The sequence below is a fragment of the Engystomops pustulosus genome, chromosome 7 (genome assembly GCF_040894005.1).
Source record: "Engystomops pustulosus chromosome 7, aEngPut4.maternal, whole genome shotgun sequence".
Taxonomy (NCBI): domain Eukaryota; kingdom Metazoa; phylum Chordata; class Amphibia; order Anura; family Leptodactylidae; genus Engystomops; species Engystomops pustulosus.
In genome coordinates, this window is record NC_092417.1 from 171,675,025 (window position 1) to 171,692,270 (window position 17,246).

The window sequence follows — 17,246 nt, forward strand, 5'->3', positions numbered from 1 at the left end:
ATGGAGAAGGCTCACAGACTGAGCCCTCAGCATACATGCATTGTACACTCTCCATTAACTCCCAAACTCTGTGTTGGCACTGAGATAACCATTTAAAGTCTCGGCAATTAAATGACAGAGGGCATTGCCAGCTCGTATCATCGCACCACCTCCTGTGATGTCATCAGTAAGCGCCAAACGTTTCCATAAAGTGAATCCTGTATCAAAAACCTGCAAATGTCCGAATTGCCACTTTTTCCCCATTCATAAAAAGTAATCAAAAGGTTGTATAGTCCCCAAAATGGTATCAATGAGAACGCCAGCTCTGTACACCAAAGTAAGAAGTCAGAATATCTTGATACATCTATTTTCCCCACCCATAATTCATTGTAAAGGTATTAAAACATAAGAAAAATTATTTAAATGTAAAGATCTTACAGACCCAAAGAATAAAGGGGGTGTGTCATTTGGAGTGCACAGTGAAAGACAAAAATATGAAGTCCGTAAGATAATTGTGCAAATGTGGGTTTTTTTGTCAATTTTATTGATCGCATTTAGAATTTTGTTTTCAAACTTCTGCAGATTGCATGGAATACGAAAAATACTGACACTAAGTAGTACAATATATGTCCCACTGAGAACAAACCCTCATACAGCTTTGTAAACAGAAACATGAAACATTTTATGGTACAAAAAGTTACAAAAAATAAACAGTGCTATAGAAAATAAAATAAGTTATAATACAAAGTGTCAAAAAATTTTTGAAAATAAGGAAAACGTAGGCACCAAAATTTTAAAGCTAAGAATTAAAATAATAAATGTAATGTATAACTAAGATATAAAGTGCTGGAGAAGATACAATATTTAATGTAGAAATTTGTGTTACCACCACCCTGTTATTCCAAGATAGTTTGCAATCAGAAGAGCTGTAATGTCAGCCTCAGGATCTGTTATTCTGTAACATTTTACACAACCCCCATTCAATTTCTTGGAATTTAGATGAAAATTTTTTAAAGAATGTTTCAAATTCACTTTAAAAAAAGATTTGTGTCTTTGGGCCAGGTTTCCCCTTTGATGCTCATTCCTTGCATGTTTTGTTTGCTTCTTTTTTCTCTTTCTGTCCTCATGATTCTTTTGAGATGTTTTCAATGTTTTCCAGAACAAATAGAGAATTAGCAGGTCAAGCGCTGACAGAAAGGAGGAAGACAAATACAAATGTAAAAGTTTTATTCTCTTCATTTTTATTTGGCCATGTACTTGTAAGTGTGAGGAAGGTGCTGGTCTAGTACGGTAAGGCAATCTAACACCTACACCTCTGACAAATAGACCAATTATTCATTCCTCTCAGCTTGGGCTGCTGGGGTGAGTACATCCTAAACCAGTGCTCTTCTCACTACATTGAAAAATTAGGTCATTGTTTCCTCATGTTACAACATCTTCTATGGAGTCCTGCAGGAGAGCAAGGGGGGGACCAATTTGTTTATGATCCAAAATAATTTTCAGATGATTTGATTAGCACCAGAAGACGTCTAGATTGATGGTATTGTGGATCGCCACTAAATACTGTACACTCCTTTACGTTATAAAAATTAACTTTTATTTGTTAAAAGATGAAATAATTAATCAGATACAAATTTGTGGTTCGATACTCTCAGTTAAAATTACTAAAATCGTCCAACGGTAGCCTCTAAATGGGTGTTGTGTGGGTCATGTACCCGGGATGATCCACACATACCCCAATTAAATGATTCAAAGATAGTAGGATATGAATTAGTTGAGGCTATACATTTGAATTGCCCCATAGAATTTATGAAAATAGTAACACTGTAGGGACTTAGCTGTTTATCTACACAACCCAACCGATAGGCAACTGATAGGCAGTTGGTCACAACACGTCCCCCAGAGTGTAAGCACCATTCAATAGTCAACAATGATAAGCTAGTGGTCCATTGTATAGCGGTAGTACAACTGACCACTAGCTTATGTAGAAATAACACATTCTGTAATTCACTGTTATTAATAAAAAATACAGCATTTCACAGATATAAGTCCAACCTGTCTCTATCAGTCCTTGTTTATGGGAATTTCAGTTGCCCCTGGGAACCAACCCTAAATCAAGTCTAGGGTCGGGCATGGCAGATTGTTCTCCTGTCTGGTGCTGCACTGTGCTTCTCCCCACATCGGCCCCTCCCCTGGCATTCCAAGACAAATTCACACAGATACATTTCCTGTCGGCAATCAACGGTGTGAGGTCCAGGGGAGGGAGGCACAGCATAGCTGACAGGGTATGTTATGGCTGAGATAGCAGTTATATGCATCTCATAGATCTCATCATCTCTCATCTCTCTTTTTACATGTGTCAGATACTAGTGAATGTTCAGACGCTAAGTGAAAGAGTAATAATAATCTAAGCACATTGTCAGCTCACAGCATCTCACAGCACTAGAGGGATCATGAAGTGTCCTTGCACATACCCTCTGCCTCTTGATCTTCAGCAGGTCTATGCAACCGATTCTTTAGACTACAGATTTAGAATAAAAATATGACATGTTTACTGTAACATTACCTACATTAAAGTGAAATTGAAGGAGTTTTCTTGCAGTAGTGGAAAACCCTGTAGGGTTGGGATTACCATGCTGATACTAATAGTCTTCAGCACTGACAGCTTGGCCAATCACTGATCCAATTAAGCTTCTGACTGAAGGCCTGAAGTAGTGTTGGAAGCTGTAGCAGAGTACCTTTTTTGTATGACAAATTATATAGCAATATAGATGATCCAAGTTTTAGTCTCTACACATGCCCCCCTCGATTTTCCACACAAGTAGGTCTCAAATTTTTTTTTTCAGATTCCCCAATGTTGTAATAGCTTATTTTTATCAGGAGAACAAAAGTAATTGCCACATAATCTCTACCTTATCTCTCATGGGGACAAATACCTGTAAATTATTCTGCTCCCTCATCCCATATCTGCCATGGAAGAATAGTCAGGAAAGAACCATGTACATTAAAATATGAATACAGCTCCAGATTACAGAAGGGTTGTTTGCAGTCTGTTACCATAGAGACACATGGTTCTGCATAGAAGCTATAGACAGAAAACATGATTTTGAAATAAAAAATGCTCATTAAAAAAATATTACAACTGTTTTAATTCCTTGTGTCACATAGACACACTTTCTAGTCACGAGACTTGGGTTGCAACTGCATTGGGTTAATGTATTTAGCCCACTCAATCTTGCACTCACCTTTCACTCAGGAGACAAATTGAGCATAAATCACACCCCAAAAAGTGCCCACGCTGCACTTATGAATCAGTAAGTATCCCACTCTATATCTGTTCTTGCCTCTCAAGCAGTCACCTTGTTACCCCACTAAACATGCACGCTCAGTAGTCTAGCAGTCACATAACTTACCACATTTTACAAGGCTATGGATTCGTAGAGGATACAGGGACCAACATTAAATTTTAAAAGCTTTAATACAAAAGGTTCAGTGCTTTTAAAAAAAAAAATGGTAAAAAGTAGGGGGGGGGGGATGTCCATGTGGTCCCTTTGAAATCTGCAGAATCAGGCTTCAGGTCACATGGTATTAAGCTGTATCCCACCATCCTTTTATGAACAGCTTCAGGGTGGCTAATTGCATCATAGTTAACCAATTTGTATTTATTGTAATATTTTCATCACACATTGTATAAGTTTTCCTCCTTTTTAGAGAAAATAGAGTACCGTATTTTTCGGACTACAAGGCGCACAAAAAATCCTTTGATTTTCTCAGAAATCAAAGGTGCGCCTTATAGTCCAGTGCGCCTTATATATGAACCTTACTTACAGACAACAGCTGCCTTAAACTGTGCACAGGTCTGCCACCTGCTGGTCATTCATCCTTATAATCAGGTGCGCCTTATAGTCCAGTGCGCCTCATATATGATCCTAGACATTTTAGCAGGCATTTATTGATGGTGCGCCTTATACTCCGGTGCGCCTTATAATCCGAAAAACACATAGGGATTAGACTGATAAAATGTAGTTGCATAGCTCTGATTCTGTGACAAAAGTGTCCATAATGTTTCTGGCTCTAGTGGTGAAACATTTCAATAAACACCTGCAGGAAGAGTAAAGGCCGTCTGAAAAATGATACTTAGAAATACCTCATACTATGGGATGAGGAAGTAAAAGTAAAAAAGTAAAATTCCTTGTAAAAGTTTCTAGTTTGTCGTAAAAGCTTCCCGTACAGCTTCATTTACATGATCAATGATGGTGGATGCTGGAAATCCTTGGTAAAGAGGAGATCAATGAGAGATTCATGGTGTTCCATTGAGAATGTATCACGGGACGTTGCTCTGGAATTGTCTCCTGCTATTTCTTCCCTTGTATTTTAGAACGGTAAGTACCTGGAGGCTGGGAAGTATAGAAGAGTAATTGTTCATTGAGGTAGAGATTTAGTTGAGTAGGTGTTAAGTTGATGCAGCAATGTTTTATTGCTACCCTCTTATCCTGTATACATAGGCGCAGCACAGTACTGTTACTCCTATCCTGTCTCCATGGACACTGCACTGTTCTATCCTTATAATGTAGATGCAGTATATGGAAACAGCACAGTATTACACATCTTACTCATATATGTTGCAACTCCTACTACTCCTCTTGCCCTGTATACATGGGCTCTGCTACCTGTACTACTCCTCTTATCCTGTATATATGGGCACTGCTACCTGTACTACTCCTCTTATCCTGTATATATGGGCACTGCTACCTGTACTACTCCTCTTATCCTGTATATATGGGCACTGCTACCTGTACTACTCCTCTTATCCTGTATATATGGGCACTGCTACCTGTACTACTCCTCTTATCCTGTATATATGGGCACTGCTACCTGTACTACTCCTCTTATCCTGTATATATGGGCACTGCTACCTGTACTACTCCTCTTATCCTGTATATATGGGCACTGCTACCTGTACTACTCCTCTTATCCTGTATATATGGGCACTGGTACCCCTATTACTCACTTATCCCATATATGGGCACAGCACAGTACTGTACCTCTGATACTATCCTGTATATATGGGCACAGCACAGTACTACTACTCCTATCCTGTATATAAGGGCAAAGAACAGTTCTTTTACTTCTATCTTGTATCTATGAACACAGCTCAGTACTACTACTCCTATACTGTTTATATGGACAATGCACAGTACTACTACTCCTATCCTGTATAAGTGAACATAGCACTGTACTACTACTTTTATCCTGCATATATGGATAGAGTACTACTACTCTTATCCAGTTAATATAGGCACTTCACAGAACTACTCATCCTTTCCTGTATATATGACCACTGTACTACTACTCCTATCCTGTATGTATAGGCACAGCACAGTAATACTTCCCCTATCCTGTATGTAAGGGCAAAGCAGAGTACTACTACTCCTATCCTGTATATATGGGCACAGAGCCGTACTACTACTCTTATCCTGTATATATGGGCACAGCACAGTACTACTACTCCTATCCTGTATGTATAGGCACAACACAGTAATATTTCTCCAATCATGTGTGTAAGGGCAAAGCACAGTACTACTACTGCTGTCGCATATACATATGTATATATGAGCACAGTACTACTACACCTATCTCTATCTTGTTTATATGGGCAATGAGTAGGACTCCTATGCTACATATATGGGGATACAGCATAGTACTATTACTTCTATCTCATATATATGAGGAGAGTACTACTACACCTATCTTGCTTATATGGGCAATGCAGAGTAGAGGGACTCCTATGCTACATATATGGGGATACAGCATAGTACTATTACTTCTATCCTGTTTATATGGGCACAATTAAGTGCTACTACTCTTATCCTGTTATATTAGTGCAAGGAGCCCTCTTCATACAGTCTCCGCACCTGCAGAGCGTGAAGGAGTTAAAGAGATGAGTTAGGGCTGGGATGAGCTCTAGTTCTATACTTATCCTGTAGACACAGTATATGGACACAGCACAGTATTACAAATCTCTTTCTGTACATATGGGCAGAGCACGACTACTCTTAGCCTGTATAGACAGGTACAACATATTACTACTAATCATATCCTTTATATATGGTTTTTCTTTGGAGGTAATGAGGACCTTTGCTCACTAGAACCTCCGATGTCTTCATACAGCCCTAATGACAGACTGTGGTGGGAGAATTTTATAGGGGTGACTTTCACTGACAGGTTACACAGATGGGACTAAAACATTCCACGTTTTTTGAAGCATACAATGCGCTGAATTTAAATTAGTTTTTTTTGTAATTATGCAGATTTTTAATTTTGACAGTACAAAGGATAAAATGTGAAAACACATTTCTAACATTTTTTCTTTATGGTTTCAGGTCACAAGCTGCTCAGGTAAGTTGTTAATTTATTTAGTTTTATCTAAAGCCAAAGTATTAGAGCATTTAAGTAGTAAAAAAAAAAAAAAGAAAGCACCTGCACCTCAGAAATAATGAAATTTTAGGCTCTTTTTTAATACACATATTCATCTTTTGTTAGGATACCATCATTGTATCTTTCTTTTTTTAGGAGGGTCTCAAGCTCTATATTATATTCCACTGTAGGATCCCCCCCCCCCAATTTAAAGTAACGTCTTATCTGATAATTGTATGTTATGCCCTGATATCTTATTCTTATGGTATCAATCTAGACAATGCTCTAGCAAGAATCTCTCTGGCCTCTGCAAGTTTACTACAATGTGTCATACATTACACCAGATTTTGTTTTTACAACTCATAATAAAAGTCACAATTAGTAATGAGTAGACTGAACACACAATGGGGGGGATTTCTGGTGGTTTTGTGCCAAAACAATGCCTAAAATGCCTTGAACCACAGTTATCAAGGCTTTTAGACCGGTTTTGCCACTTTCCCAACTTGTTCCAAATAAGGGGGTGTGGCCTCTGATAGATGGGCATGGTCTTGTGAGGAAGGGGCGGGGTTTGTGGGAAATTGTACGTGCGCCAAAATTCTGGCACACAGTTTAGACCAACTAAAAGTAGATCTAAAGTAGGAACCGACAATCTTATACTGCACCAGAATATATCATCACAGTAATAAATCTGGCGCAGCAAAAGACTAGTGTTTTCCAGCTAGAGACCGGCGGAACCTGAGACGCATTGTTAAATTTCCCCCAATTTCTGGGTCCATACACTTCCCCAAAATTGGCGTTGACTGTAAGTTTTGCTGGCGGCATTGAAAGGGAAACAGTGTGTTGCCATTGGGCGTGAGCGTTACGGTTCAATATCGGGACCCAAAAAGAAACTTCAGGTCAATCTGAACCTTACCAGGTCCACTCATCCACAATATTTGATGCACATTTGGTTGCATCAAAATGTGCAACTTTTTTTCTAATGCTTACACTAAAACTTGTGTTTGGGGTGGACGTGGAATGGGCAGGAATGGAACTAATTGAGGCTGCGTTCACACGTGGCTTTAACGCATGCATTTTCAAACGCATCACAACAGCTGAGAAGATGATATTTGCCGAACTACATTGCTGTCAGCATTGTGTTTACTAAACGCATGTGTTAACTCAGTGTTAACACACTTGTTAGGTGTTAACTGAATGTTAACACATGCTTTGTAAACTCAATGTTGAGAGAAAGGTAATTAGGCCATTCTCTTCTTCACAGCTGTTGTTTTGCATTTGAAAATGAATTCGTTAATGCCAATTGTGAACGCACCCTTAGCATAGTCTGCAATAGAAAACTTGGCCAGTCCCTAGTATTCACCTCGTATTTATTTTGGCATAACTAACATCAGCAGGAAAATCGATTAAGACCAATATAAGAAACGCTGTAAATGATGAATTCTTCCCATTGTATCAGTCTAAAATTCTGCATGGTTAACTCACAGAACATTGCCCAGACTGGATACAACTGTCTCCAGAGAGCAGGGCTAGCTATGTACAGGGTTACTGTCTAAATAACTATATATATATTGCTGTTGCAATGTTAATGTGATGTTAACAAGATGCAATTAGGCAAATCTTCTCTCCACAGATGTTGAATTGTGTTTTATGTCTTGTAAATTACAGATCTACCTGAATGCCAGACACTCAGCGTCCAGGTCTCCACCTCCCAGATAAATATCACAGGACTCCATGAGGGATTCTTCCTGCAGAGAATAACTGATGGAGATGGGAACGTTATCCGAGCGTCTGATGGCAGCAATAATAACACATCACTCATGAGTTTCGGGTCTGGTACACAGTATGTGATCCAGTATGGGGACGACACAACCAGCTGCTGCCGCAATGTCACCACCAGTAAGTTAGTCTTTTTGTTTCCTTTATGAGCACACACAATTTTGCAAAAAAGTGGTGATATTGAAGACTCCTGCCACCCACCCTTGTCCTTGGGTGAAAGAATTAGAAAAGGAGGGAGAAAAAAAGTGGGCAGGAAAATATATTTTTTGAAACAATGATCTGGATTGTATAGTTTCATAGTAAACAGCTCTCTCAAAATAATCTGCAAAAAGTCCAATACAAATAACATCACTAAGATTGTTTATACTATGAGTGCTATTCTTTCCTTTATACTGTACATTGCTGTGGAATATGAGGGTGTTATAAAAACAGCAAGAAACCTTCCTGTATCGGGTGCTTTCCCTGTACCAGTCTTTAGCCATGGTTATTCATGGTGCTATGCTTTTAATGTATATACAGGCAGTCCCCGGGTTATGTACAAGATAGGTTCCATAAGTTTTTTCTTAAGTTGAATTTGTATATAAGTCGAATTTGTATATTTCATAATTGTTTCTCCAGGCAAAAATTTTTTTTGCCCCAGTGACAATTGGAGTTTCAACATTTTTTGTTGTATTTGGACCAAGGATTATCAATAAAGCTTCATTACAGACACCTTACAGCTGATCATTGTAGTCTGGGACTATAGTAAAGCATCCAGAGGGGTCAACAAAGGTCACAGGGGGAAGAGGGGTCCGTCTTTAAGTAGGGGTCATCAATAAGTCGGGTGTCCTTAAGTAGGGGACCGCCTGTAATGATATGAGCCCTGGGATCCCATTAATCAGCTCAATCAAAGGAACAAATTTATGGTTGTCTAATACAAAAGCAGTGATACATTCCCCTACCTATGTCCTCACTTATTATGATATAAAGTCTCCTCCTTTAGACTCTGATAACTCCATGTGACTTTGTTGTGATCCCCCTGTTGCAATATCTATACATGACCCCTTACTAAAATAGTATATGGCAAACAGAACACCAGATGGGGCCCTGCCGTCTCTGGGCCCAGGTTGACCTTACTCTCTGCTTAACATCAATTTATGCCTATCTTCCTGATTACATTTTAATGGGCAGTTTGAGCAAAATCCAGAGCAATCCTACAGATAATCTCTGAAACCCCCAAATAATAAGAAGCCTTTGGGAAGTTGAATATGTCCCCTCTCTGTGCTGTCATCTGGTGCTTCTATTCTTGTGCTACTGTTCCTTTTGTTAATATCTACCTCCAGCAGGTCCATGTGCAAAGCTTGGTTAGTGCACGCTGCGTTAGTGTACCTGACTCATAGATTCTCTTTTGGAAGCTTTTTGTATACAGGCAGTCCCCGGGTTACGCACAAGATAGGGTCCGGAAGTTTGTTCTTAAGTTGAATTTGTATGTAAGTCGAAACGGTATATTTTATAATTGTAGATCCAGACAAAAAAAAAAAATTTGGCCCCAGTGACAATTGGAGTTGAAATATTTTTTGCTGTAATGGGGCCAAGGATTATCAATAAAGCTTCATTACAGACACCTTACAGCTGATTATTGCAGTCTGCGGCTATAGTAAAGCATCTAGAGAGCTTCACCAGAGGTCAGAGGGGTCTGTCTGTAACTATGGGTTGTCTGTAAGTCGGGTGTCCTTAAGTAGGGGACCGTCTGTAGCCTTTCTTATTATTTCTGTTATGGGTGTTGTGTCACTAGCTTGCTGCAAGGCTCTTGCCTCTGCTATGGGGACTTGCCAGCAAACTGGTGAGTGGCTGTTTCCTTGTAAGAATGGCCTAGCAGAGGTGGATAAATGTAAGGGTCCAGGGATGCACCAATAATATTGGGCCAAGGAGACAAGATACTGCTGTTAGTCTTTCTAAGTTACTAGATGTCACCTCAATCATTTACACTCATATTGTGACATCCATGCAGCTTAGGATGCGTCGGTTTTCTCTTTTTGCCATTGCTTCTGTGAACTGTGCTTTATGTTGTTGGCTGTGTTTGAGACTAATTTTGCCGCTCTCAGTTCCTCTGCAGCTCGGCTCTGGTCCAGCAATTAGCTCTGCTCCATTCATCTGGAGCTGGTTATATTTCCTGGCTAGCTCCATATTGTCTTCTTTTGCTATTGTTTTGTATTTCTAGTTTTCTGATCTTGGCTTGCATATTTTGACTATCCCTTTGTATTCTGATTTTGTGCTGTATTTGCTATCTCTGACTTTTGTGTTATGTGTTTGTAAGTCTTGTCATAACTTTGGCATAGGAATGGAACATCGACCAGACACTAGCTATTATTTAGGGTGGACTCAGGTAGGTGACAGTTTGGGGGGGATCAGTTTAGGGCTCACTGTCTTGTCTGTCCTTGCAGAATCCAGTCCCCCTTTTTACACATTTATAATCATAAACATTGGAGTTAATCAAATAATCATCCTAGTTTATAGCATAATTACATAAACTGTAATGTGTGTACAGCATGGGTAGTGCTGGTGCTCCCTGTGGGCCAGTCATACCCTGGGTTACCCCAAAGCAGACAGGAACACTTCCTAGGTTGCCTTTTTACAATTCTTCTTCTTTTCCCCTTTTGCACACTTTCAGTGATCTTTAGTTTATCAGATGACAAGAGAATAACATAACTTGAGCTCTGAGAATCTCACCAGTCCTGCTCAACTCTATACGGTATATGCTGGAAAGGAATTTCCCCATAGGGCTCATCATTGTAAAAACCACTGAAAACATAGCGAAGTATCTTAATATATTTTTATTTTAAACTGTTTATTATAATCACAATGTTTATGAAAAACTGTAAATATTACATCCACAGGAAATACTTTTAATGATTGGTGGGTGTGTGATAAGTTGCACATCGAACCAACTGGACTGGGACAGGCGGTCTCCATCTCGATCCATCTGGATCTGATCGCTGGGAGGTAGTGGATATCACATCCCCAGCAATCTCCCATAAATGACTCATCCTTAAGAAAGCTTGTAAAAAGTAATTCCCTGGAAACCCCTATTTAAAAGACTAAGCAAAAATTGTAGCATGCATGTGCAAAAATTCTGATTTGGTGCAACACACTAGAGATGTTACACAGACACATCTTTATGTCACTTTATAAATAGTGTATGATACACGTGTAACATAAACAACAACAAAAACAAACAGGCCAAATGTTGTGTATAAGGGTAACACATATGAATATCTTGAATATGCGCTATAGAGCAGTGATGGCAAACCTTTTAGAGCCTGAGTGCCCAAACTTCAATCAAAAGCCACTTATTTATTGCAAAGTGCCAGCACAGCAGTAATTTATTTTTCCTTGTTCTTTGACAACTTTCAATCCTTCAGCCTCCTAAGGACACCAATGCAGTTGAAAGGAGGAGGGCAAATTCATCTATCATTGTAGGAAGATTCTGTAGGAAGATTCTTTGAGTCTTTTCTGGTGAACTTCATTCTGGGGTGATGGCCTGGGTGCCCACAGAAAGGGCTCCGAGTGCCGCCTCTGGCACCCGTGCCATAGGTTCGCCACCACTGGTATAGACTATTCTGGATGATATATATATATATATATATATATATATATATATATATATATATATGAATGGTGTATAAATACACCTATTGTATGTATCCATGAAGAAACCTTATAGAAAATATGACTGTGATTAAAGCCGTGAATATGATTTATTATTTCTACCAAAAATGTTAGGATTTGAGCATGGGCTGTGTATTACACAATGTTATGTGTTGCACTCTCATTCTATACAAACACTACATGGATTTTTCTTTAATTTCAGAACCAATGTCAGTGAAATCTCTGCAGATCAGTAATGTCACCTCATATTCTGTGTCTCTGACTTGGAGTAAACCTGAGGAGTATAAGACATCTTACAGCTACAGAGTCCAGACCAATGTCTCCTCATCAGCCACAATGTTATATAATACAACAGTGACAAGTGAATCAGCTACAATAATGACTCTGACCCCAGGAGAGACATATACATTCCTGGTATATACAAGAGCTGCCGATAACATCACTGAATCAGACCCCGTGTCATATACTTACTGCACAGGTGAGAACAGAAATCAATGAAATGCGGTTTATGAAATAAGTGAAGCTGCTTCTATAGGAATGTGATATATATATATTACAAATTGATAATTCCCATTCACTGAGCTGCTACTGTAGTGTTCCTGTGCTTAGTTATCTGTCCCAGTTATCTTCCTCTAGTATCTGGTACATTGCTTGAGGTCCTTCAGTTTCTTGCTTTTGTGCTGTAACCTTTCATTCTTCAAGTTCATGGTGACTTAGTTCATTGTCAGATGGAAGGGCATTTCCTGCATTAGGACTCGGCTAATTTGATTGCATGCAAAGAGTTAACCTGCAATATAATACATCCCTTTGTATCTGTCCCCCAAAATAAACTGTACAATAAAGGTGTTTATGGAGTAGTCAAATAATTACTGATTTCTTGTTACTGATGTAAAACACTTTTGATATTTTTTTGAAATATCCTATTCAGTTTATATTTATAACATGTTTTAGGTTTCTTTTTTAATATCCTTAAGAATACTATGCTGTCACTAGGTCACTAAGTTGTAACAGGGTGTGGGGCATTTATTAAGTTGGGTGCAGGGTGGTGCAGGAAGGGTGCTATAATTTTCAGTGAAGTGTAAGTTTTTGGTACAAGGGATTGATGATTTGGCACATGAATAAAAAGGAATCAGAAATGTCTCCCCATTCATGGAATACTTCTCCCTAGATAAGCTTTTAGCTGCTCTAATTTTGCGCACACATAAGGAGTTGGACATCTAGAAGCACGAGTGTTAAGGAGATTGCACTGGTTTTTGGACGACATCGTGACTACTGTCGGCCATTTTAAGTATTAGCCAGGGGTCACGCCGGGGGTCAAATCACTGTCCAGTTAAATTCATAATTCAAACTTCAGTTCTTTTTTATTTAAGATCTGCCTGTAAGGATTTCTCCTTGACACTTGTTATACATAATAGTTCTCCTTCTTATCTTGTTCTCTAGCATTGTTTATCTTCTGAAGACATTCTCAGTACTTTTTGCAGCTTTGATAATCTAAACAATATCATTTATCTGTGTACACGGTCCCTGAGAACTGAGCACAATTAATTAACTTTTTGTAAAATGTATTAGAGAGCGGTTGTAGTACATTCAAACTAAGCCTATAGCATCCAAGCCCCTTATCTCCTTGTCACACCCACCTATGCTGATTTTTATGTCTTCTTATACATGCAGCTGCGAAAGAAACGGGAGAGAAGATCTTTACATACACTAAGAGACTTGACGTGTCTTGGTTTTATGTTCAAATTCCTGGTACCAGGACAACCATGAAAGGGTTAATTTGAAGGTACACTGTACAACATGAAATAAGGGCGGTTAGGCCCTAGATAAAAAAATCTCTAACAACGAGAAAAGTAAAGTATTCCACAATTTAGTGCCCAAAAAATGTGAGTGTCGGAAAAAAAACCACCTATTGCCAACCAAGAAATAAGTATTTTAAAAAATGGACTGCGAGTTGTGCAAAAAATCTTTCAATTTTTATTACAAACAGGGATTGCATACAACAATACATTTAAAAACACTTAAAAAATGTATTATGCATGATCAATGTTCCAAAAGCAAGGTAAACCACCAAAATAATGACGATGACACTCAATAAATAAGGCGCAAGCAAGGGACATTTTTGCCAGTTTTACATTTTAAAGCTACCCCCCCCCCCCAGTGTGTCTGTAATCTGTGATATTATAACAGAACTATTGTGTATATCCTCCTCAGTTCCTGGACAAGTTTCCTCCATCTCACTGTATAATAATAAATCAGTGGAGTCTCTTGGAGTCACCTGGACAAAACCAGAAGGAAATGTCACTAATTATACAGTCAGTGTAACAGGAGCCGTCACTAACACAACACAAACCACTGCTACACAAGTGACTATCACAGGATTACTACCAGGCAGAGAATATACAGTCACTGTACAGACAAACAGTGGGACCTGCAGCCAGATATCTGCTCCAGTGACACAGGCCACATGTGAGTATCATCAGGATCTGAAAAATAATGAATCCTTATAATCATCATATTTGCAAGTTTTTTTAAATAATTTTTTAAGTCAAACCACAGATGTATTAAAAATGTTACCTCTCTTTATGATTCACATCTATTTTTTACTTTTAAAACTAAACCAAAAAATGTGAACATGTGAACACATTCATACTAGCACCTTTACCTTATGCACTTTTTATGTTACCATCTGTATTCTTTATCTGTTTGTGCAGATCCAACCCCACCAAGAAACCTGGCTATAAACCCAGTTACAACAAACAGCCTGACATTATCCTGGATGGAGCCAGTAAATATGACCGGTGTGGATAAGTCATATAATATAAGTTATGGGAATTCTTCAGGCACTTGGACTGTGACAAGTAACACAACAAGTGTCACTCTCCAGAACCTGACATCAGGGACTAATTACACCATCACTGTGGTCACAGTCGGAGTCCGGGGGTATCAGAGCTCAGCTGTGAGCACATCTGTCTATACAAGTAGGTATTGCTATGACTGAGAGTATTTGCATCTTTTCACTAAAATGTCTAATGATGAAGGAATTGCTGGAGAGAAAATTGGGATGGAGTAGAATTAGGGTGTTTCGTATGTAAATATCTGACCAATTTCTGTCGTATCTGATCACTTCCAGTTAATTAGTTTGTGTAAGTGGCCAATTAATCCAACATTTACCTCATCTGTGTGAAATGGATGTTGTACATTTCTCTATTAATCTACAAAATAATCAGTATCTAAAAGACAACTCAGTTATGACAAATAGGACAGTTGTGTTTTAGGATGTTCATAACAAGATGAGGAAGAACCTAAAGAAAATAAATGGGTTTGTAAAGGCTCATCTTAGAGTTAATATCTGTGATCGGTGCCAACGGAATGGGGCGTGAGCCGAACCCAAACTTCTGACTGAATCTGAAATGTTCAGTATGGTACTTTGCAGTTTGGTCGCTCATCACTAGTTATGACATAAATTGTCTAGGAAATTAAAACTGTATATGGAGGCGAATGGTTTATATCTGATAGATCATAAATTTCAGTTTTGGAATTTTGGGCCTATTTAATAGAAAATACTGCATGCAGCGCTACTCTGTATCTGCAGTGATTGTTTGTATTGTTTCTATTTCAGAACCAATGTTAGTAAAATCTTTGCAGATCAGTAATGTCACCTCTTCCTCTTCTGTGTCTCTGACGTGGAGTAAACCTGATGAGTATAAGACGTCTTACAGCTACAGAGTCCAAACCAATGTCTCCTCCTCAGCCACAATGTTATATAATACAATAGTGACAAGTGAATCAGCTACAATAATGGCTCTGACCCCAGGAGAGACATATACATTCCTGGTATATACAAGAGCGTCCGATACCATCACTGAATCAGACCCGGTGTCATATACGACCTGCACAGGTGAGTACAGACTGAAATCAATGAAATGTGGTAAATGAAGCTGCTTCTGTATGTATGTGATATATGTATATATATTTGGACACATGAAAGGTGGTGAGGCTTCCATGTCCACTGCAGTCAGTTATAGGCCAGTGTGCGAGCACAGTGATGTCGCTGCTGCTAATTTATATCTCCATATTTCCTCATTAGTCTTCCTTCTATATACATATACCCGTATACTTACAAAGGTTCCCAATAAGCTGCAATAGAAAGTGGGATTACATCTCTCCAATGAGAAACAGGCAGCCAGGGAAGTTCATCCAGAAGTTTGGATATTGTTTCCTTTAGTGTGATACATAACAAAATAAACCAACAGTGAGTTCTTCAAGAAGTGATATTCCTGATGTCGAATACTTGTCCATATTGTTGGAGTTTATTTATAAAAATGTTGGAGTTGTAAAAGATTTTGTGACTTTTTATCTCCCATTTCTCAGTTCCTTGTTTGTAAAGCTCAGAGGTCTAACCCTATTAGAAAGGTTTCTTCTCTGGCTCTTGCTCCCTAATGTTCACCACTTTAGCTTCATCTGCTCACTAAAAACCTGCACTTTTATCATTATTTCGGCACAATGTGGCATAGTGGAATTAGTGGAATTTACAAAGTGGTAATTCCCATTCACTGAGCTGCTACTGTAGTGTTCCTGTGCTTAGTTATCTGTCCCAGTTATCTTCCTCTAGTATCTGGTACGTTGCTTGAGGACCTGAAGTTTCTTGCTTTTGTTCTGTAATCTTTCATTCTCCAAGTTCATGGTGACTTATTTCATTGTCAAATAGAAGGGCAATTTCTGCATTAGGAGCTAATTCGATTGCATGCGTAGTGTTAACCTGCTATAGTATAAACCGCTTTGTGTCTGAAATTTCAATTTAGTCAGTTTCCTATTCACTTGTATCTATAACATGTTTTAGGTTTATTTTGTAATATTCTACAGAAAATACTATCCTGTCACTAGGTCACTAAGCTGTAACAGGGAGCGGGGCATTTATTAATTTGGGCGCAGGGTGGTGCAGGGAGGGTGCTATAAATTTCAGTGGGATGTAAGTTTGTGGCGCAAGGGATTTATGATTTGGCACACAAATAAAAAGGAATCAGAAATGTCTCCCCATTCATGGAATACATCTCCCTAGACCAGTGAGTGTCGGAAAACCACCAGAATAGTGGAACCAACACTTCGTTAATAAGGCACATAGGCGCAGCAATGCCCCCCAGTGTGTCTGTGATCTGTGATATTATAACAGAGCTATTGTGTATATCATCCTCAGTTCCTGGACAAGTTTCCTCCATCTCACTGGACAATTACAATTCGGTGGATTCTCTTGGAATCACTTGGACAAAACCAGAAGGAAATGTGGATAATTATACAGTCAGTCTAACAGGAGCCGTCACTAACACAACACAAACCACTGCTACACAAGTGAATATCACAGGATTACTACCAGGCAGAGAATATACAGTCACTGTACAGACAAACAGTGGCACCTGCAGCCAGATATC

General features: G+C 38.9%; 2 protein-coding genes across 2 annotated transcripts in view; both read left to right on the forward strand.

Moving 5' to 3' along the window:
• Nucleotides 1–17,246, forward strand: part of LOC140070276 (receptor-type tyrosine-protein phosphatase eta-like) — a 104,180-nt gene that overhangs the window by 45,731 nt on the left and 41,203 nt on the right. Inside the window, exons 6-7 of the mRNA XM_072116628.1 lie at nucleotides 14,532–14,798; nucleotides 15,440–15,718. Of these exons, the coding sequence (XP_071972729.1) occupies nucleotides 14,532–14,798; nucleotides 15,440–15,718 (546 nt within the window). The remainder of the gene's footprint in view (nucleotides 1–14,531; nucleotides 14,799–15,439; nucleotides 15,719–17,246) is intronic.
• On the forward strand, nucleotides 864–14,327 carry LOC140068830 (receptor-type tyrosine-protein phosphatase eta-like). The gene is made up of 5 exons (XM_072114218.1): nucleotides 864–4,361; nucleotides 6,363–6,378; nucleotides 8,062–8,292; nucleotides 12,023–12,298; nucleotides 14,032–14,327. Exons 1-5 carry the CDS (start codon nucleotides 4,299–4,301, stop codon nucleotides 14,325–14,327), a joined length of 882 nt encoding a protein of 293 aa, XP_071970319.1. The 5' UTR covers nucleotides 864–4,298.

What these genes read in the sequence shown, in the direction of transcription:
- LOC140068830 (XM_072114218.1), top strand. Translation starts at nt 4,299, where the DNA reads ATGTATCACGGGACGTTGCTCTGGAATTGTCTCCTGCTATTTCTTCCC. An exon ending in CTGCCGCAATGTCACCACCA is followed by an intron (nt 8,293 to 12,022) that starts GTAAGTTAGTCT and finishes CTTTAATTTCAG; the next exon opens with AACCAATGTCAGTGAAATCT. An exon ending in GTCATATACTTACTGCACAG is followed by an intron (nt 12,299 to 14,031) that starts GTGAGAACAGAA and finishes TATCCTCCTCAG; the next exon opens with TTCCTGGACAAGTTTCCTCC.